General features: G+C 44.3%; 1 protein-coding gene across 4 annotated transcripts in view; it reads right to left on the bottom strand.

The window, feature by feature from the left end:
• Positions 1 to 5,249: 5,249 nt before the first annotated feature.
• LOC122775037 (glutamate receptor ionotropic, NMDA 2D) overlaps positions 5,250 to 23,616 on the bottom strand; it is a 110,280-nt gene continuing 91,913 nt past the window's right edge. For all 4 annotated transcript variants that reach the window (XM_044034717.1, XM_044034720.1, XM_044034718.1 and 1 more), the window contains 8 exons: positions 23,246 to 23,399; positions 22,649 to 22,774; positions 21,738 to 21,967; positions 21,239 to 21,399; positions 19,450 to 19,519; positions 19,234 to 19,351; positions 14,646 to 14,881; positions 5,250 to 13,880 (listed from right to left, as the gene is read on the bottom strand). In XM_044034717.1, the coding sequence (XP_043890652.1) occupies positions 10,710 to 13,880; positions 14,646 to 14,881; positions 19,234 to 19,351; positions 19,450 to 19,519; positions 21,239 to 21,399; positions 21,738 to 21,967; positions 22,649 to 22,774; positions 23,246 to 23,399 (4,266 nt within the window). In that variant the 3' untranslated portion in view covers positions 5,250 to 10,709. The remainder of the gene's footprint in view (positions 13,881 to 14,645; positions 14,882 to 19,233; positions 19,352 to 19,449; positions 19,520 to 21,238; positions 21,400 to 21,737; positions 21,968 to 22,648; positions 22,775 to 23,245; positions 23,400 to 23,616) is intronic.

Genomic DNA, 23,616 nt, shown 5'->3' on the forward strand with positions numbered 1-23,616 from the left:
GTTTGTGGAATCCAGGGAGAAGTGGTGTCTGAGGTAATCATATCTGCCAGTAAATGTGTCTCTTCAGAACCAATTGGCTGTGTTTTCATGTGCTGGTTTTGTGTCGGGGGCGCTTCTATTTGCTTTTTTAATGAAGAGTGGTCCACTGTGTTTTTGGAAGAGAGCAACAAACCTCCGAGCCAGTCAGATGAGACATTTGGCAAGAGATTAGAGCCCCGTCAACATGGGCCTACAAACTCACAGCACTGAAGCAAATAAGCCTGCGCTCTCTGTTTATCTTACTGCTGACCTGCCTCTCACTGCAACAGCAAAACAAAAGCTCGCAGACAAACCAAAGACAGTTGTGTAAATCAAATCAAATCCACCGCATAAATTCATTTTTGGTCCTTAATGACACAACAAGAGGCCACTAAGGACATAGGTACTCTTCCTAATAATAACCAGTGTTGTTTTGTGTCATAAAATGGACTCCTGCATGAAAAACAGTAGATACCAGGCAAACACTGTTGTTTAAATTGTTTGCGAGATGGAAATATGCTGTCCCTTCATGCTGAAAATTGAGTTATAATTGATTGTAACAAAGGGGAAGCCACTGGACCAATATAAATGCAGATGATGTTGTTTTTCGACCATCTTTACACTATGCAATCAGTTTTAAGCCAAAGTTAGTCTATTTCTGCTTTAATATTAAAAGATTGTACAGTTTCTCCCACTAGTCATGATGCCCTTGTGATTATTTGTACCTAAGACCAGAAATAATGCGTGTGCCATGTAAATATATCAGTAGTATGTCTAGTATGTTACTCTGATATAGACTTTACAGCTTCCTGATGTAATGCATAGTGATTTTCGTATTTAAATGACATCAACAGAACAAAAATTGTTGAAAAAGTTGAATTTGTGGCCCTGCAGAATAATGCCTTCAGGAGCGCTGCCAAGCCAAGAGATTAGAAAACAGGCATGTAAAATGAAACATATTACTATTCAGTGTTTGTGCAAAAATACTAACAAGAACTCAAGAAAGCCTCAGCTGTGAACTGCAAAACTGTCCTTACTGCTGCAGGGAAGAAGAGAAGGTTGTGAACAAAACGTGCTCAAGGGGAAGGATGAAAGCAGGAGGGCAGGAGGTTCAGGGTGAGAGGGATGATTGGATAATGAGGTGAGGGAAGAACAAGGTAAAGTCTTACAATATCTTGATCTTCATCCCGGTTTTCTAGGATTCCCTTTTTGCAGGTGGCATTACACGCATGCATACAGAAGCGTAATGCTGCCACACATACAAAAAAGTGGTTCTAACCAGATAAGACGTTTTCTCGTTATACCGAGAAACTATCACGTTATTTCCAGATAAGATTGTTTTCTCGTAAATAACAATCTTATCTCGAAATAAAGCGATAGTTTCCGTACATGCACAGACACACCGCTGTAATATAGTACACACAGTACACACAGTACACACAGTACACAGTTCTACTGGTGCTATTGTCAGACCTGTTGAAAAAGTTGAAAGAGTTCATTCCCGGGGAAAAAACAGATCATAAAGCATCAAAAATGCAAACTACATCAGAGCTGATACTGTTGGTTTGGTGTCAACTGAATCAGTTCATCTTTGACACAATTCTTTCTCCGGGAAAATAACCCATGGCACAACAAATGAAATATGTGGTTCACAGTCCAAACTGAAGAAGCTGCTTTTAAGCTAGAACGAGGAAAATCATCACTAGCTTTGTCATTAATACAACGCTTATTAATTACCTTTACAGCAATTTAGGATAACCAAAAATATGCGATGCAGTGTGCGCACACAGAATACAAGTGTGTGTATAATGGGCTGCAACACAATAGCTGCTTCAGTTTGTGTAATAGCTTCATTCACACACATCAAAGTGAACCAAAACAAAGAGACAGTTGTGCACCAATTGTTGTAATGACACAAGGCACACAACCGTGCTTAAATACAAATACATGAGATTAATATACAGCAAGGAAAGACACACGTTTGTACTGTGTCCGTCTCTCTCACACACACACACACACACACAAACAGTGTGGTATCAGCTGTGGGTCAGTTAGCTCATTTATCCCTGGTCGTGGCCCAGTGTGGCTCGTGTGAAAATGGAGGAAGCATGAGATTGGCTGTGTGGCTGAAGGGGGAAAAAAAAACATGAGATGAAAGGATGCTCGGGGTTTTTTTCCCCAACTTCAGAGATCAAGCTGATGAGTTGAGAACCCTGCGGCACTGCACGCATGATGAAAGAGAACCTGCACTCTTTTCACATGTAGCCTGTGTGTGTGTGTGTGTGTGTGTGGCATAGAGATACACAATACACTTGATTAAACCTAGATCATGTACGTGTATCGTAGGACCAGTTATGAGCCACGGCAACAGAAACAAAGCAACGCGGACAGCGGAAATAAATATGAAGGGATGTCAAAACAGAAACATGGTAAAAAAAACAACAACTATTATTGGATGGAGGGTGAGTGGTGCAGGAGCATGAGGACGCTGCACCAGAGAGTGAGAGACGATGTTTGTAACATGAGAGAGAGAGAGGCAGAATTAGTGTGTAAGCATGAGAGTGTAAGCCCACACATTGTATAGAAGAATTAGCATAGTCTTCCAATATGGAGTTTGACCAAACAATAAAAAGACTTGAAGGAGGAAGAAGAAGAAGAAGAAACAGAGACTTCAACAGTATGTAAAATAACTCTGTTATGTCAGTTAACATGAGTGAACAGCACATATGAGTGTCACTGACAGTTGGTATCGCCCAGTAGAAGCCTGGTTGCGGGCGATGTCTGTCAATTTCCAGTTTAAAAAAAAATAACATGGTGTTGGTTAAATTGCAGATCTCGAGGTTTCACAACGGGAGTTTGTTTCTGCAACTGCAAGACGACATTGATTTTATACACGGTCTGTGCTGAGGACAGAGAGGACACGAGGGGGAGGAGGCAGGTGTTCAGAGAGAGGGAAAACTGATCTGGGTTCAGATATTTATCCACAGATAAATCCAGATCTGATTGATGTTACAGTTCTGAGATACAAGAACAATAATAATAAAATCAAACACAATTGGTTTTTCCCGTATTTGATACGGATAAAAAAGAAGCAAAATGCATTACTACTGAGATCTAACTGCAGCAGCTCGACAACGAACGATGGGAAACGATGCGAGTGATAGAAACCTGTCACTGCAGATGAAAGTTTAGATCAGCTTATGCCCTCCACTCTCCCGTCATAGCCAATCCAGGAAAAAGCACCAAACACTGACCCAGGATCAGTGTTTGGGGACACGGTGATCCGACTGCCTGTAACTCAATCTCATTAGAGCGTTAAGTCATTACTGCATGTACACACAGAGGCCTCACAATGCAATTAGCCATTAGCCCATCACACTGACAAAGCATGGCTAATTAGCAGATTGCAGACGCACGGGGAGCAGAACAAAACATATTTAATATCCCCATCAACACTCTCACAGAATATCATGTGTCAGGTGCTGTTTAACTATTTTTTCTCATGCTTGGCTGAACATGATTTCAAAACTGTGTTTGCATATAAACAGCTTTTGAGATCCAAATTACACATTTTCCACAAAGGAAAATGAAAGTCGCCACGGTCATTTCCTGATATAACTAAAAAAGAAAAAAAGAGAAAATATATATACGGTGAGCCATCAATTCCAATATTATTCACCCCGAAATCTTGAGAGAACTTCAGAGAAAGCTGCACCAGACACACGTCGCTTTAAAATTCAGCTGTGATCAGCAAAAACACACCTGTTTGTTGTAGTGGAGATGAAGCTGCTCGGGCTGTTGTGACTCGCCTGATGTTGGCTGAAGTTGAGAGTCCAGGCAGAGTGTTCGGTGTGTTGCTCTCTTTGAGGGTGGAAGAAGGGGATTATGTTAGGTCAGCTCCGGTCAGATCAAAGCTCGAGTCGGACAAGAGGCGAGGAACCTCTGAGAAATACAGTATGTAAGCGCACACACACACACACACACACACACACACACACACACACGCACGCACACGCACGCACACTCTTCCATCGCAATGACTTCACAGGAGATAATAATGCATTTGTGATTTCCTGGTAAAATAAAGATACCATGAACTTTGAACCTAAACCTGCAGAGCCCTAGACATGACAAATAGTTAGAGCACACAAAATATTAATTTGTGGCCACGTAATAGGAAAAACATGTACACAAACTTTCTCATGAATTACTGGGAAGCCTGAAGACTCAATCACACTATCCCTGTCCATCCCAGAGCTCCGGCCCTCTTTACTTGTGCATGTTATTCATATTATTAACTTTGTCCACAGTCCAAAAACATGCAGTATCGGGATTAGGTAAATTGGACACTGAACTGTCCAGGATGTACCCGACCTATCGCCCTGTGTCAGCTGAGACTGGCACAGCACCCCCCCGTGACCCTTATGTGGAGGATAAAGTGGCAGAACATGGATGGGTGAACGTTATACATATTTTATATATATAATATATATGTATAAACCAGACCTTACTGTTGTTAATGTTATTATTCTGCCTGTGTTTGGAAAAAAGAGTGTAACATAATCTGTATGCCGTGATCCACATATGGGCTCTGTCACGCAATACAATCAGACCTGACTGAGGGAGCGTTTGTGTGTATACAGCAGCGGTGCAGCGGCGGGTGGGGGCACGAAGCAGGTTGTTTTGGTGGGCACTTCTTTGTGTTTTCAGTCTGCAGCGCTCTACTTTAATGTTGCTGTTGCCTCCGTGTGACTTCTTCTCACTTCCTTTGTGCAGCGCGAGGCACTTGCAAAACAACATGAGGTCACTGAGAAACACACAGTCATGTGCACTGTGAACAATTATTTGACAGCTGTTTAAATATAAAAGACATTTGTTTAAAAGTTACACACGACAACTTTAAAATATACCTTCACTATAAAACATAGTGAATCACATTGTGGGGAAGACAAATGCACCACAATGTGATTTTGTACACAGATAAAAGTCCCCACAAATACTTAGAACCCAAACATACACACTCTGGCAGAAGACTGCCTGTCAGAATGCCAAAGAAACTACTCTCCATGAATTTACTTTGAAGGAGTTCTGAAAAATACTGTCACAGGAGAAAACACTCTCTCTCACACACACACACACACACTCATGTTAAACAAACACAATCTCAGAGCCTCTTATTTATAATCACATTCTTGACAAAAGAATTGGAAGGAGACACAGCACCACCGGCATTAATTAAAGAGAATCATATTTTATGAAGCAATTCTCAGGAAGTAAGTGCAGCACTGACCCTCCAGCCCCACCCCAGACAGACAATGTCAAATAAACTAACACAGTTAAATTAGGGCATAGACCAGACCAGTCTGGGCTAGGAGCAACATCACCCCACTAGCAACCTGCCTTAGCAGCCTGTAAGTAGGCCTGTATGTTGGCAGGTTACTAGAGCAGAACTGGGCCTTGAACGATACTGAAAACAAACACACACACACACACACACTGGTTCCTGTGGGTATACGTGCCCTGTCACTGTGGTTGAACAAGCGTTTTATAGTGCAACATGCAGACCCCAGACCTGGTGAGTACAATGTGTGGCACTCCTGTATTTCCTTGATATAATTCATGGCCAAAGCAGCCAATGAGGACCCTGTTTGAATTCTGGAGCGCCACACATATTGCTTCCCCGGTCATGGGACAATAGAGAGGTGAGCTTGATGCTGCACCAGGATCTCTTCCAAACTCGGGCACTAGACTAGCCTGGCGCACACTGCACTAGGCTGGACTGGACTGTTTAATGCATACAGTCGGACCAAAACAGAACATCTGATCAATCAAAGCGAATGAGGACAACAAAGTAAATCAAAAGAGGAGCAATTCAGCAAAGTGAAACAAATCGAACCGGACTATTCTGAGGAGGAAGTGATGGATCAAAACAGGCAGGACAGTGCAAAGCAGAGTGCAGGACCATACAGCAAACTGATCGATCAGAACAAGTGGAACTGTCACTATGAATGTGTTTCATTCTTCAGGTAACCAAATCTCTGAGCGAAGTTTTACACAAAAGACTCACAGTGTGTGTGCGTTTGTGAAGGCACACGTGTGCCTGTGTGGTATAATCAGACAACTTGAGGCAAAGCTTTCCATTGCAGCTTAGTGAGGGCTAGAGGAAGATGAGGATCATTGGCTGAATGATGTACACTTGGTGTGTTAAATATCCATGCACCGCGCAAGGAAAACACAGGGAGAGTAAAGGAGAACATTACAGACTCATGCTGCTGTGGACTGGAGACATGATTAGTGAACATGCGATACACATACATGACATGCACCCCCTCCACATAACACACATTCAATATCAGAAATGTGCAGCGTCGAGGCAGAGATACACTTATACTCTCCCCTTGACTGGTTTCAGGCTGTCAGTGATATGAAGCTTTTGGGAAAACATGCAGTGCAGTGCAAAGTGATGATGTTAAAGATCGGGCGATCAACGTGATATCAGCACTTTATCATATGCACTTCAAGCCAAACCAGTCCAGTCTAGATTAGCAGACAGCAGACACATGGCCACCTTGCTGCCCCTCAGCACTCTACCAAAGTCAGCTTTTAAATATTTCAACTCCCATTGATTAAGTTCTGGACTGAGCGAGCAGACAGGCGCAGAGCAGATCTTTGACCAGTGCTTTGGGGAAAGTGAAGGACATTATGCTATATTACCCAGCAGGCACCAGGTGGTGGCGGTGCAGAGGACACCATGGCAACGCCATGAAAATGTCATGGCAACGCCATAGCAACTGTGGCCTCATTTGCTCGTTGGTGGTGTAGTACAGCCCAGACTTGCTACAGTGGCGTGGTCGTCAGATACACACTTCAGTCACATCAGTAATAGTAACATTGTTCATTAATTATTTCATCAGTCAATTAATTGATCATCAGCATCATCATCATCATCATCATCATCATCAACAATCAGTCAAAAGGAGCAAGAACACAGTATCTACTGGTCTCTGTTTTTTGCTAAGTGAAAGATGGAAGAATGAGCTCACTTAAAAGGGAGAAAGGTTCAAAAAGAAAGAAAAGGTGAATGGATGTGTTAATCAACAAAGTGGAGGTTTAAAAAAGAGAGGAGGTGGTGAATGTTTTCCAAACAATAATGTCTTCCACTGAACAAGAGAAGGAACTGCAGTGGAGGAGAGCAGGAGAAAGCAAAAGAGAAACATACTGATGTGTCAAAGCAGCGGGTGTCACAAAAGAATGTTAGGTAGTACGAGAGGAGTGACAGACTGATAGCTATAGTAGATATAGATGAATAGAGTTTAGACTTTTACTTGTCTTTTTTGTCACAGGCACTAATGTCTTCACAGTCATATAGGAGGAATCGAAATTCAAAAATGATTTCAGTGTCTAGAATCGCTACAAAGCTAAAACATTTAAAACTATTTCATCTAACACTTCCTCCAAATATACCAAACTTAACTAATATATATATATATACCTGTATGTATATATATGTATATATTCATTTGTACATATATATTTCTTTATAGATAAATGATATAATTTAAATGATAATCGAATACAATAAAATATCTCAGGTAAATCACAGTATAACATGGTACATTCTCAGAAACATAGTATATTTTAATATATTCTTTTTTTTTTTTTCTCAGCAAAAAAAGAAAATAAATCAAACAAAATAAGCCAGAGGGTTTTTAAGAGTCACTTCTGTTCATGCAGTCACAGACTTAAGTATTAGCGCCTCAATAGAAATCAATGATGCTCAATGACATACCAGGTTAAAGCCCTGTCGATTGGTTGAAAATGATTATGTTCTACGACACAGGAAGCAGTCGAACTGTCGCCGTTGTTGTTTCCACTGTTGGGGCGCAGAGCAGAGCAAACTCACTGCCTCACTGAAAGGTGGCTGCCCTAATTCAACTACACAACCCTCCTGCCACAAATCTTTGAGATGTCATTCAGCTAAACATGCAAATGATTCTGGGTTAGAATGGCAAACGCATCTTTTTCCCCAAATAAACCCCAAAACAAAGACAGATTGTTTTTAAAAAAATTGCCCCACACAGACTTAGAAAAAGCAATACATGTGCAGATAAAAGGTACAGTCCGCTCTCACTGAAAGGCAAAAAGAGTTAAAAGGGGGGAACTGAGAAGGTCGACTAACCCTTCGATCTGTGACAACATGCACAAACACAACGCACAGTCCCTCACGTGTCAGGACAACCCTCCCCTCCACCCCAGTCCTCCTCGCCACTATGGACAGCATCCAAAAAGCTACAAAGTCTAAAAGTAGGTGTTCTTTTGCTACATCATGTCAAAGCTACATTCAACTACAATAAGAAGAGCTGGGCTGTGGCTGGTCTTAGTGTGAGAGATGAGTGGGATATGTTGACCTCATGAAAACAACAGAGGGTGTACGCATTTCAATGCTGACAACATTGGCACCTTTATTGAGTAGATGGCTTTTGGCACAGCTCGCACAGTGCTACAGTTCACTACACTCTGTCGAACTCGTAGCATTTCGTATTTGTATTTGTCAGCCGGATCCAGGTGCTGTGGACTACAACCTATTGTTACAATCACATCTAACTTAATTAGATGAAACCTAATCTACCTGTAAGAAAACAATTGATGCTGTGGATCATCTAACTCTGGCTGAAATAAATGACCTTATTTAAAATAGAAGGAAAAACAATTAAAACGTCTCGGGTGCAAACAGATGTGCCATTGCATCCCTGTCACATTAAAGATGGGAATATTGCTCAAAGTCAAACAGTCACCATGATAACAGGAGTTATTACTGACTGCATTCAATGAAGTCTCAGCTATTATGTGTGCACCTCAAACTGGAATCCAGAACATTCACAGTATATTGTTCAGTCTTATGTAATCAAAAGGAAATAGTCAAAGACCAGCACTAGCGTCTGTGGTACTTTGATACTTGGACATTGGTTACAGAGAATTTTATTGTCGAGTTAACATCACATTTGTTTTGTTTCTTTTAAATATATCAGTAAAATGTAGCTTGTGCAGTTACAAATGTGGCACACAAGTCTGGAAAAATGCAATGAGGAATTGTGCTTCTTATAATCCATCTTCTAGAAACTCTGCAAAGATACAATAAAGTAGCATAATACAATAATAACCTAAGAGAGTTTTACAATGCACTGCACTTGGTTTCACGTCGCCTTACTTCCTCTGAATAAATCATGACTGGCTACTTTCATAAAAGTAATAGTTCAGAGCTTCCCACCCCTTCTCCGTATCATATAGCTGCAATTATTAAACTCACCAGAAGCCTCTTGCACAATTGACTCCAAGGCTTATTTGAATATTATGCAGCCATCTAGTGCCAATTACAGATATTGCACCAATCATCACCTTGATTCATTTACATGATGGTGAATTATGTGTGGCTCACACATGGAAAGAAAAGACGGGGCTTTATAATATGAAAACAAATTGCTGGAAAACCAATCTTGCTTAAAAGCTTTTGTGTGGAAATTTGGCACTGCTATCATTCCCACTTCCAACACTAGCCACATCCAGGCTGCTCCTTATTAAAAACACTAACACAGTGAGAGAAATATATTGATAGAATAAAAAAGAGGGAATGGGGAGAAAAGTCTGAGTAGGAAAGAAAAGACAGACAAAGAAAAATCTGCTACATGTCTTTTTTTTTTTTTGTTCTTATTGTTGTTTCCTCTTTTTGAAAGTTCAGTGTTGTTGTTCAAATACACGACAATCTCCAACAGGTAGAAGAAGTGATTCCTGTTCAATCTGACTGGTTAAAAGAGTTTCTAGTAAAACATGACATCACATAGATGGTCCTGGGGCAGAGCTAGATGGGTCTGTTGGTGTCATGAGGTCAAATAAATAGCACTGTCCTGACTGCCCAGTGAGAGGTTTTCAGGCAAACAGGGGGTGAGGGAGAGGTGACTGCATTGCTTTTTATATCAACTGATTTACGAAAGGGAAGAAGAGGGACAGTCTCTCTGACACGAAGAAGCAGTCCACTAATCCAGTTCAAAAGCCAATAGCCAATGAGGACAAGGGAGGCAGAGTCTACAGACCAAACCATGGCATTTTCTGGGAGAGGGTGGGTCTCTCCACATCCCACCAAGGAGTGTTCTCAAAGCCAGAGGGAGGGAGACGTTTTGAGCTCATATCTGTTCGTATGTGTGTATCTGCTCCTGGAAGTTGTGGGCTTGTGTGCACAAATATGACATCATTACTCACAGATTGGAGGCTACTATTAATCCCTAGTTGTGACTCGGGGAGGGGAGGAGAACCGAAGATGACATCACAAAGCTCAGTTCTGAGCGGAGGAGAAGTTCTGGGGCTGCAGTCCTCGGTGATACAGCCTCGCCTTCACTCTCGTCATCACGGGAACTATCCAAACGGATATAGCTCAACCTGGTGTGGTGTCTCACTGTCGCCTTCACCAGAACGCGGACAATGGAGCGGGTGGCGGTAGCGTTGCTCTCACACAAAGTAGTGTTAGCAATGCAGCTACTATCCATATTAGTTCCCGCAGTGATGGTTGCTAATTGATTACCAATGGTCACCAAGGCAGCTGTGTCTCTTGTGTCTTCCCTGGCTGCAGCTACCATGGCACCATGGTTCTCAGTAGCAGAGGTGCTTGCTCCCACGTCTCCCTCTCTCCTCTCCCCCTGTCATACCTCACTCTCGAGGCTGGAGAAATGGGCCGACCCTCGGCGTGAGCAAAGGCTCTTGGCTTTGAGTGGCAGGTGGGGGGAGTAGAACCTCCGCGGTTGTGGCACGGAGCGCAGTCTCTGATATTGGAGTTTGGCACTGGCCGAGGCCTGAGCCTGGCCGGCCATCCCTACCCCTGCTGGTGGTGAGACAGAGGATGAGGAGGGCGGAGGCGGAATGGGCATCGGGAGGGAGGTGGGAGACATGGACGACTGCTGGGGTGACGACGGTGAAGGTTGAGGCGGATGGTCTGTGGGCTGTGTGCTGAGGCTGAGGTTAGATTGGCTGCCAGATTTGGCCTGATCTGGTTTTGGAGGCAGAGGTTTGGGGCGAGAGCTTCCGCTGAAGCTGTGGCAGTGCGGGAGAAGCTCTTCCTGGCTACGGGAAAGCATTGTGGTTTCTCTCTTGGAGTGGGAAGTGTGTGAGCGACTGTGGGGATGTGGGTAAGGATGGGGTTGGGGATAAAGGTTACAGGAACACATGGTGGCCCGTCCTGTATCCTCCCCTCTGTCCCTAGCTCTCCCTTTGCTCTTCCCTCCTCCACTCTTCCATTTCTTCTCTCCCTTTACAGGAATCTTATCCATTGACCAGTATCTTCTAGGAGGAGGAAAGGCTGTGGGGGGTAGTGGCCACTGTGATCCTGACCCTCCAAGCCCTCCCTCTGATCCCCATCCTGCACCTGGCCCTGAACCCCAGAAATCAGCACCGAACCATCCCTCTGCTCGTGTACCCAGTAAAGAATCATCCCGACTATTGATACTGCCCCCTTTCTCTCTGGAGGGGTAGGTGCCAAAGAACCAGCCTCCTCCACCTATACCTCCTATTCCAGTGCCACTACCCACCCCACCTCCCTCCCAGTATCTTTCAAAACGGCCAAACTCCCCTGACGATCCATCATCTGAGTAACTGTCTTCAACTCTGGCTCTGTCCCTTTCTGACTCAGACATCGCCCCCCTACCTGCCCTCCTTCTTCTGTCCCCCCGATCCCTCAGTCTCTCCCTTTCTTCCTCTTCCTCCTCATCATCGTCTTCTTCATCCTCAGAGTCCCACTCATGGAAGGACAGGCCCTCTCTTGTCTGTGCTTTCTCTTTTTCATAATGCATCAACAAAGGACGCCGCTCCCCAACTCTTCCACTATCATCTCTGTCCATCCCCCCACTTCTTCTGCGCTTGGAGGATGGAAGCAATGGGTGGAAGGATGTTGGAGGGGTATTGGAGTCACCTCCTCTTCCATTAACCCAAAATTTGACTGAAGCTGGGAGTTTGTTAAGGTTAGGATAGCGCTTACTGGGGGTACGATGTCTGGAATGGGAGTGTGAGGATTTGGAATGCCTCTCTCTGCTTCTGCCACTATCTTCCTCTTCCCTGTCATTGCCCTCATCTCCCCCTTCTCTCCTGCCTCTTTCCCTCTCTCCTTCCCAGGAATCCCGCCCCTTTTCCCCAAATGCACTCCGATACTGAGCAGAGAACGAGGGGTAGTCTTGTATTTCTCCTTCTCTCTCTCCTTCTACATCTCCTTCCCTCTCTGGTTCTACGTCTCCCTCCTCTGGCTCTGAACGTTTCCCACCAGTTGATTTCCTTCTTTTCTTTGTCTTCAGTGCCTTCTTTTTCTTCTTTTTCACCTTCCGTCTCTTCCTTTCTCTCTCACGCTCTCTTTCTCGTTCTTCCCTCTTTTTCCTCTTTTTGTTCTTTTTCTTTTTCTTCTTCTCTTTCTCCTTCTCTTTTCTCCTTTTCTTCTCTCTTTTTTGCCTCTCTGTATCTCCACCCGCTCCACTCCTCTCTCTCTCACTCCAGCTTGCCCACCACTCTTGAAGCTGTGACAGTTGGCTTCCCCCCCTTTCTCGTTCTCTGTCCCCCCAGGATGTACGAGGTTTCCTGGGGGGAATGGGTGGTGGCAGGCGCCCATGGCTGAAGGAACGAGGCCGAATGATTGAACGTTCCCTTTCCCTGCCCCTTCCGAGGAGGAGGCTTGACTCTTCTGTCAGCTCCTCCTCATCGTCGTCATCCTCTCCATCTATTCCTCCAGTTCTGTCTCGTGTGCTCCTGGAGGAGCTGTAAGAGTAGGTGGGAGAGGTGGAGCGAGAAGACGAGGCAGATGACGATGTGGATGTGGATGATGTGGTTGACGAAGAAGATGAAGACGTATAGTGCAAGGATGCAGACGGAGACGGAGGGGTGTAGGAGGGGCTGAGGGGCACTGGCACAGGAAGTGAGAGCGGTGGAGAGAGGGGGCGTGCCCTCCTCCCTCCTCCCTCTCTCACTCCATCTCGTGCTCCTCCCCTCCGCCCCAGGGGCAAAATGTTCTCATATAGTGGCCCTCCAGATTCTTTGGGCTTCTTGGGTCTGCGTTTCCTCCAGAAGGATGAGGGGAGAGGGGGAGAGGGATGTGGCAGGGGGGGTGTAGGAGGCAGAGGGGCCTGACTCTTAGGAGGCATTCTGGGTGTACCCAGAGATTTAACGGCCCCTTTCCCCTGACCTCCACTGCCACCTCCCACCACCTTCTTCCCCACCCCATGGTCAATGCCCTTTTCTGAGTAAAAAGCCACACTGGCTGGAGGTGGCTGGGGGTGGCCCCTTGGCATAGTCTTGGGGGTCTGGGACCCTGCTTGTTGCTCCATGCAGGGCCCCAGTCCCTCAGGGTCAATGGGACCATAGTATCTCTTATAGCCATCAAGTCCCCCACCCCCTCCAGCAGTTGAAGCCCAATTTGGGGGGACCTTCTGAGCAAAAGGTCCCATGTCAGTGACGGGCCACCTTCCAGCCATAGGGTTGGTAGCTGTGGCAGATTTAGGCAGCCTCCAGCGATCCACCACAGCCAGCCTACGGTCTGGCCGCGGCAGGAAGGTGGTGCAAGGCAGGGGTGCGCCAGCAATGGGGGTGTTGGAGGGACCCAATGCTGTCCCAGAATGCACCACGGTGGGAGGAGAGCCTGGTAGAGGTGTTTTGTAGACACTCTGCGGTGGCTGCTGTTGCTGTTGTTGCGTCATGGCAATAGCTGGGGCGGTCATAGACGTAGAGACAACATGTGGCTGGGATGGGACCGTAACCATTGCAGCATGGTGATGAGAAGGCAAAGATTTAGATCCACCTGGTGCTGTTTCATCCTCAAAGCTACAACAGCTATACATGCCCTAAGGAAAATAAGACACATAAAGTCATATACAGTTACTCTCTGAATCAAAACAAACATGAAATTAAATTAAATGTTACTCTGATACGAACAATAATAATGTATTAATTGTGCAATAATGGTGCAGATATAATGTGGCTAATTTTACGATATACAGTAAATGTGTCCAGATGTAGATGTAATACACATTTTATTACTGAAAAAGAAGAGAGAAAGCGGTAAGTGGATGAAAATGGAAATCACAAAACAGCAACCCAATTAAGCTCCAGTTTTCAAAAGAAATGCAAGAGTGCTATTATTCAGATACAGTAAATACCATTCCTATTTATAGTAGGGTTGTGTGTGTGTTTGCTTAATAAAACTGCATACACAAATGCATAAATCACAATCACGGTGGTGAAAAGGGGTAAATGATCAGTGAGGATACAATAATTACATGCATATGGTTTGAGCTTTTCCTGCCAAGGTCACTGTCAAAGGAACAGGATATCCAGGGTGTGAGCAGAATTGAATTTCAATTAATCTCCCAAATTGACTGAGTGGAATTGAATTGACCCCAGTCCCCACTCTTTCAAACACTCTCACTAGAGTAATAGATAAGGGCAGATATTGGCAGGAAGGCACGTGGTTATACGCGTGTGCAAATATGGATGAATACACAGCATGTTTGTGCCAATGACCCGTGTTAGTGAAGCGAGATATTACAATGCGCTCATTTTGCTGTAAAAGGGTGAACGCTAAAACACGTGAAATAATCAAAACGTACCCTGCTGATCGCAAGGAGAAAGTCCAGTTTGCCAGAACTGGTGGCCATGCAGTGACGGAGTTTCCAGTAGACCAAGTGTTCCCAGGCAAACACCAGCAGACTGAGACCCATAGCCACCAGCAGCATGTAGAAGACACCCGCCATGTTGTCGATGTCCAGTTTACTGCTCATCACCTCAATTTTGTCATTGTGGCAAATACCAGACAGCCAGAGGCGCTCCAGCATCTCAATCTCATCTGGAAATGGGACAGGTCAGGAAAGGGGGGTGGGCAGGGAGCAGAAGTGGGAGAAGGGAAATGGATTAGGTTAAAAGGGGGTCAAATTTAAGAGGGCTTAGAAAAAAAGAGACTGAGAAAATGTGGGGAGGAGAAAAGAGAGACTAGTGCATGAGGAAGAAAAAAGAAAGACAAATGGGTTAAGAGATAAGAGAATGGATCATGTTGGATAGAAGAATTAAGGCTGGAAGGCTTAGAGTGATTCACAGATCAGGGTGACAACAAACAGACAGAGACAGAGGGCAAAAAAAATAATTAAGCACGCAGGTACGGGTACGTTTGCCAGTTATCCAAGGTGTCTCCTCAAGTTCAGGGGTCAATAATACAAAAAGCACTACAGTGTCCAGTGTAACAAAGAGCAGGGACACTGAGACAGAAGGAGAGAGTCCAAAACAATGAAGTGGCACCGAGAAGTAAAATGGCACCGACAACCTAATCTCAACATTGTAGCCCAGAGTAAATGAGGAGAGGAGGATAAAGGGAGACCAGCAGCGACAGTGAGATGGTTGGGTTGAACAAGCATGGAAGAGAGGGGGAGACATAATGAGAGAGTTGAGAAGAATGTTTTATAACGAGGATTTTATAAAGTGTGGGAGGGAGAGGCATTCCTTCTCTGTCCACGTACACATCAAGGGAAATGAGACAGGGAACGTTAGAGGGAGCTGGAACAAGGAAAGCAGAGATGGAGGACGAGAGGCTGAGATTGTGTCATAATGACAAACAGAGGGAACACTCCTGAGCTTGGGGATGAGAGGAGAGAAAAAGAGGGAGAACACTGAAACAGAGTGACAGAGACAGAGGCAGAGGAAGAAGATCATAATCATTTAATTGTGCTGAAGGGATGGTCAGAATCTCCATCAAGGTGGTAAGCTCTCTGGGGATTCAAGATTCCCATCAGTTAACCAACCACGAACCAGGCAAAACTGCTCTCGGCACAACTCTGCCTTTTCATTTCTGATCTCACGAAACCAAGCTGCCCTGCTAGACCTTTGATTGGATGCGGCGGCAGCTGGTGTAACCATAGTGATGGACAGGCAGAAGATGCAGCATGATTCATGATGAAATTATAGAGGCGTATTCTCCAACAGAACTCGTAATGAAAGCTTTCTGTTACGCTAATAGAAATGGCAGGATGTGCAGCGCTGCAATAACGAGGTCTGAGGGTTGCATTTTACTGCACATTACAGCCTGAACTATTTCAAGTCAAACAGCTGAAGTAGGGTTTTAAGGCTGACAGGTCACACACTTGCAACAGTACAGCGCCCTGCAAAAACCCAAACTCCAGTCCTCTCATTCGTAACATCGTTAGCCGTGCTTGTGTAGTTTAGATGAAGCCGAATCAGTCATCTGTGTTATGTGGCTAATGTGTCTCCTGTAGGACATCATTAGCCAATCGGCCATGGCCTCCAGTTTGAGTAACAGATGGACATAGTGCCGCTGCAGCCCACTGGCAGATACAGGTAACTCCCCGTCTCAGATTCACTCACACACACACACACACATACAGTCTGAGACACAAAGGCCTGAGTAAAGCCCCACTGTGGAGGATTTATCAGTGTCATTGACCTTCAGTAGCAGCGATGTGTCCAAACAGGAGCCTGATGTGAAAATAGCGAGTGTCCTAGTGAAGGGTGCAGATAAACAGGTAGTCTCATGTCTGCCCTCCACTTCACAAGTCCCAGCCAAATCCCTCCTGTAAGCTCTGAGTCTCATCTCCTGGCTTTTCCTGCCATTTGACTTTCAACGATTCATCTTGTGCTTCTTCATCTCCCAGTTTTTTTTTACAATCCGCCTCTCTTCTCGCTGCGCCTAATTCTTCCCTCCCTCAGACCTTTGTCGCGGCAGTTGTCTCAACCTCTCAGTCGCTCTGAGAGCTCAGTCCTGCCAAAAGTGACAGGTGTGTCAAATCCGCACGCCACCTCTGTCGTTCCTGGCAGGTCAGGTAAGGTAGAGCTGGCAAACTGTGAATACAGAGCTGGCATGCACCACAAAGACATCATTTTATAGAGGAAACAGTATTTGTGTGTCCTCGTGTTTGCGCGCACGAGCGGCCTCCGCGCACGTCTGCATTTCGCAGTGTGCCTCACGTGGCATGACGCCAAACACTGAGCTCCACAGATTTTGAGCAGTAAACCATGACCCATACAATCCTCAGCTTTTATCACAACATAGCAAACCTCTCTGCATTAACTGTGAGACCTTTGGGGGAGAAAAAAAGGCCTGCCCGCCAAGAGCTGCAATCCCAGCTTCTCACAATTTCCTTTCATTATATCTTCTCACTGAATTATACATTCTTGGTATGAAAATGCAAAGAAAAAAAAAGTGGAGCTTCTCCTTTATCAGGAAACAAGTTGTCGTGTGATCAATGGACCGTCTATTAGAGCTGCGCTATGAAACACCAGAGGCAACGACGAGGAGAACAATGCACTCACAGGGGTTGACAAAGCAGTGGCGCACTCCTCCACTGTCCCTCTATCCTCTAATGTAGTTGTGAAATGATATGACTCAACACAGCATGGCACAATAATGATGTAACACTATGACATGATTTAGCCCAGCTGAGGGTGTGATGCTGAGTCCTTGAGCCGCAGGGTGATTGTTGAGAGGATACGATGAATGTGAGCCCCCACTCAGTCAGTCCCTCCCTCCCTCCCTCCCACCCTCCCTCTACATCGACAACAAATCGTTTGCCGTCGTAATCCACTCCAATAACGCCTATAACTACAACCTGCAGCATTCAACGCCACCATGTGACTTCATCCGTCCAACGTACACAGCTGATGTGATGGGGGCATTGATGCACAGAACAGGTGCAAGGACAAGGACATGCATCACGAATCAAAAGAAACAACAGACACAGTCATGGCTGTCTGGGTTCTTTGTTTTCCCACACACAGACACACGCATATCCTTTTTTATTTTTATTCGGTTCCAGACGTCAGTCTTATTTAATAGATCTTGGCACCAAATTGGCACTATCAGTGCGTAAGCAGCTAAAGTGTCTGCGTGCCAGAAACGGCTAACGGACTTTGTCCACTACGCCATAAGCAAAGCTGATTTAAAACGTGAGGAAAAGCCAAACGAGCAGCATCTGAATGAGACAATAAATGCGTGTAACAGACTGTGTAAACTGACAATCAAGCATTAGCGTCCTGACAGTTGTTGCTAAAAACAGAAACAGAATCTCGCAGTTGAGCACAAACAAATCCATCCAATGGATTAATCCTCGACACAGCGTTGCTGTATCTGATCTATATTCTATAACACCTCTTGCTCAAGCACACGCTCTCCACGCTGAAGGTATTTTCTGGTGTTTCTCCTCAGCTGTTTTTTTCTTTCCACTTTCACACGTTCTCGCTCTCCGTGTCTCAGCTAATCTCTAATGAGTGTAAATCTGTCACCATACAAGTTGTGAAGATCCTTTTTTCAAAATTGACCCCCCATGTCAAAGCCAGAAAAAGAGAAAACTCCAACTGCGGACACAGCCATTTCAGGGGGGCACGGGCTCAAGTGGATATAAGGGCACCGATTCATTAATATTTAATTCTAAAAAATGATAATGTTACTGCGGCAAATCTTGTACTTACTTACATATGCATTTATTTCACTAACCATACACTATCTCAGATGCTCAACATACCCACATGAGAAGTTTGTGTGGAAAACTACAACTCAAATACATTACTGGTGCATTATTACACGCTTATAATGAAGAAATGATGGGTTATAATAAATATAAAATTAGAAACATGGACTAATGTCTTTTAAAAGGGGCCCTTAACTGCCCGTCCACTGAAAAGTCAGATAATGGAAGTAATGGGGGAATGGTATATATATATATATATATATATATATATATATATATATATATATATATATATATATATATATATATATACATATACATATATATATATATATATATACATATACATATATAAATGGCCCTATCACTATCAGAAACAAGTCCTTTTGTCAAAGCTTTAAATGAACGAATAACATTGTTCTTGCCCCCCCATCCTCTCTTGTAGCCAATAAAGAGACCTACAAACCCCTTTAGCAGCACCATCAGCCCTCTCCTACACACCATTATTCCCTCTGTCACAATCAAAACCCCTTACAGCCATTACTCTCTCCACACCTTATACTCCCCCAACCACTTCTCCACCTCCACTCATTCATCTACCCCCCGTGTCCTCCATCCACCACCCATCGTTTCTCCATCTTGTCATTTCACACATAACCTTCTCTTTGCCCCGCCATTGTCCTAATTATTCTCTTCTTGTCCCCTCCTCTCCCCACACAGTTCTCACCATCTCCCACCAGCTGCAGCAGGGCCAGGTCAAGAGGACGTTTCCAGCGTGAGTTTTTGTGCAGGGCGATACCGTAGCCTGTGGTGGCAAAAACCTTCCCCGAGCCTATGGTCATCACCTTGGAAAAAAGGACAGTGAGCAGAGCTTTTAAAAAGAGATGACCACGAGGCACACATGTATGGGGAATCTGCAGTGTGTGAGCACATTAGTCCTTACCTTACAACCTTCGTCCTTCCTGGCCATATAGTTCAATACTGCAGCATCATAAATAAAAGCATCCAGTTTTCTGTAAAGGGACGAAGGGAGAAATCATTCATCATTTAATGGGAGAGAGGGAGCAGAGGGATGGAGAGAATAACTGAGGCAAGGCAGGGGAGGTGGTATAAAGGTACATGCATCCCAGTACTTTGGGATGTACCTGGGGGAAGGAAGTTAGTTGGGGTGCAAAAATATACAGCAGATAGACACACTGTTATAGAAAGTGCATAAAAAAGTTAAATCATAACAAGGCAGACTTGGCGGAAAGAGTGAAAACACAAGGAGAATAAAATAAGGTAGAGATCAGGGGAAGATGTGCGAGTAAGAGATGGTGGCGGGGGAAGCGGTGTCGAGCAGGAGGATGGGGATTTATATGGTGCGAAGAGCGCATAGTGGGGTGGGGGTGGGGGGATTTACACACTTCAGGAGGAAAAGACATGGGATGGAGCCTGAGAGTGATGAGGATTATAAAGTTTAAATACAGGCACACAATGAAAGCACACTGGGAGGGAAAAGAATGGACCAAAAGAAGAAAGGAGGAAAATATAAAGCAGGGGAGCAGAAGAGAAGCCAAGTCTTACGGACCAAAAAAAAAGGACGGCAGGAGAAAAGCAGCGGTTTCACATTTCTGTGCATGTTCACGCTGAGTTATAATTGTAATGTCAAGGCAATGAGGGAGGGAGAAATGATGACAGAAGCTTAGGATAAAGTAAACTAGGATTATACGACACATGTCAGGTGTTTGAGGGAAGTGGTGCTTGCGCGACATGGGTGGGTTGAGAGGGGGAGCAGAGGAAGGTGGGGGGGTGTAAAGGTGAAAGAATGTGTTCAGGAAAGCAGGAGGAGTGACGACACGTTATGTGAAACGTTATTATAGTAGTATAGAGGGAGGGAATTCATCATTCTATTCATTAAGAACAAAGATCAACAGAAAAAAACACATATAACAACACAATCATCAGCTGGCTTCATGTACATTTATACACTTCCTTGAATGGACCATGTCATTAAATTGTCACTATTTGGCGCCAGATTAAAGGTCACATGTGTAAAATAAAGGTCTTTAACATTTAAAACAGTGACTGTAATCAGTGACATTATTACGTTACATGTCATAAAGACATTTAACCTATTTCTTTGATTTCAGAGTGTCAGCAACAGGCGGAGAGTTAAAGAGTGTGTCTGCTCCAAGCAGCAGCAGCAGCAGCGGAGAATTATCACATGGTGAGAGGAGACAAACAAAGTGACAATAACAGAACATAAAAACCTTATTTATATGTTAAATATTCCCCGACAAATTGCATTAGAGAGTGGCAGATTGAGAGAGCATTTGCTAAGCTTGGCTGAAGTTCCCTGTGTTGCTTCTTGTCTGTCGCGGTTGGTCGTCAGCTTCCTCTCTAGTTTCAGCTGTCTATAGTTTGTTGGAGTTTCATTGAGGGGACCCTTGTTTGGGTGATATTTATCACAAAGGAACAGCAGCTACAGGTATCTCATATTCCTCAAATGTTTCCCATTAAACGTGTGGCTCTGCTATTAATCATCGTTATATGAGCATCTCAGTTTTTGTTGGGTAGTGCCTTGTTAGCCTATAAAGGGAAAATGATTTTATGTCTGAAGCAAACAATATAGTTTTATATTTGCCTGAGGAAACTTTTAATGATTTTTTGAGCAAACTATCGCGACTGAATAAACAACCATGATGGAATGGAGACTTGGGTAATAGAAGGCAAAAAAGGCGAGCACACACCCGGTCTTGAGGTTGAGAATGGCGTCCTCCACTCCTCTCTGGTTGTATTTGCCCATGTACTGATGCATATCTGGGTAGTTGGAGCGGATGTTTTTCTCCGTGCTTCCGTTGGGCACTGTTCCAAACTTCAGAGGTGGGTACTGCTCCTCGGGATGCTGAAACTAGTGCAGCAACGCAAGACAAGGAAGGGACATGAGACACACCGGTCTGTGCGCCAATCTGTCCGACCTACTTCTGTCCACTTCCATGTGTAACTTACAAAACCCCACGCACGACAGTCCGATCTTAAAACTTAAAAAGAGCAGTCCTTTGGCTTTAAGAAGCATTTCAAGTATTCAACATAATTGAGTTAAGTGAAATGAGATTTTATTCATTTCTAAATTCCTCTGCTTTAATCAATAGAACATTCAATCCATGGTATTTGGCTGACTCTAAGTCCTTAATTGGCCTTCTGCTTTCCCTACTTCATCAGTATTCCAGCAGTAAAGTCGTCCTATACCTTCTTGTCCGAGAGGCCTGACACGGTGTCAATGTACTCCTCCTGGATCATGAAAGCAGCCAGGTTTGCAGTGTAGGAGGCCAGAAAGATAACAGCGAAGAAGGCCCAGATCAGCACCATGATCTTGCTGGTGGTTCCTCTGGGGTTCTCCACTGGCACAGAGTTGTTAAAGACAATGGCCCACAAAAGCCATACAGACTTCCCTATAGTGAAGGTAGAACCTCCAGTCTCTGCCCGGAGTGACGGAGGCGTAAAAGAAAGAGGGGAGAAATACACAGAGAGTGTAATGAGTAATTGTAACACATATTTGAATGACACAATAGTGTTTTTAAATTTAAATCACACTTTCCTGAATGACTGTAAATGAAAATACCTTTTTTTTTGCTCATAAGCCGGTGACTAAAGATTTCAACAATAGCAATTTGAAATCCAGCGTCCACATGACGTTACATGCGATTAAAGTTCAAATCAAATGGTGAAGAAGAGAAAAAAAGAATCACTATTCAAAGGTTTCAGACACTACGAGGCTTTATGTGACAGCAGCACGGGAGGGAAGAAGTGAGAGGAGAGTGAATGAGAGGGAGGATGACAGTAGGGTGAAATTATGTAGAGTACAGCAATCATGCAGTAAAAGAGGTGAGTCAGGCTGGATACTGGCATCAGGGGTAGTGGATATCACAGGGGTGCAAACGATGCTGTTGAATAATAAATAGCTGCTTCAATATCAAGAATACTTGGATGCAGATCAGTGTACTATAGGTGTCATTTCTTCATTGTCTCACTCCCACTTAACGACTCAAAGCAGCACATGTGGGAACGCTCACTCGTTCTTTCTGAACGTGACAATTGACCAACACCAACTACCAACAATCTCATTAGAATAGTAATACGAGCTTAGTGAAACCACTCACTTTTGCCATTCTGGAGACTGCGGTTGTAGCCCACAGGGCTGAAGAACTCAAAAATAAAGACGGTCACAGCCACAACGGTCAGGCACATGACGAACATCATCACCCACACCGCTGGACTGTAAGGCTCTTTGAAGGGGGAAAAAAATAAATCACTTTTAATAAGCATAAAACATGATTCTCTTCTATTATTATCATTATTATTATTATTATTATTATTATTATTAACCATAGAGAAGGCAAGCAAATTAAAGGTACATTTATACATGCTGCATATACTATGTAGTTTATAAGCTGTTTAAATTGCAGCCACTGGGGCAAACCTATTCCCCATGAGTCCATAAACACTGTGTTTTTCCTTTACAGTCGTCTCACTGCAGTCTATAGGCCAATAATACTGCTCTCCCACTGGAGCTTCAAGACTGCTGACAGAGTGAAAGTATAAGTTGTGAAGACACAGGCAGCTTAGAAAAAGTAACGGCTAATCTAAATGTAAGGACCAGCAGCCAAAAACGGAGGCGTTTTATGCAAACTCAACCCTTAACAATTCCATTAGATTGTGCTTTTTGCTGAGACGCCTCCTGTAAACAAGCCTCTTACCTAAGAAAGCGGACGGTGATACAGTTCCGTTGCTACGGGAGACCATGACACTGATCCCCGTCTCTACAAAAGGTACTGAGAAATCCACAACCTCTGACCTCTCCTCATTGATAGTCAGTGAGCCGATAGCCATGTCCGCTCGCTTGTATACCACCTAAAGGGGACAGGAACCAGTGGTGAGAGAGCAATCTAATTAAAGGCTCATTTCTGCGGTGGATACAGATTGACACAGTCATTCTATTAGTGGCATTTCTGCACCCTGACCCCTGCTACAGAATCGAATGTGCCAGAATGAGGAAAAGCCAAGGATTCCGTTCAGTTTTGTACAAATTGTGAGCAAGAGTCTCTTGGGTCTTGTCTTCTCCACGCCA

This window comes from Solea senegalensis, linkage group LG9 (genome assembly GCF_019176455.1).
Source record: "Solea senegalensis isolate Sse05_10M linkage group LG9, IFAPA_SoseM_1, whole genome shotgun sequence".
NCBI lineage: Eukaryota > Metazoa > Chordata > Actinopteri > Pleuronectiformes > Soleidae > Solea > Solea senegalensis.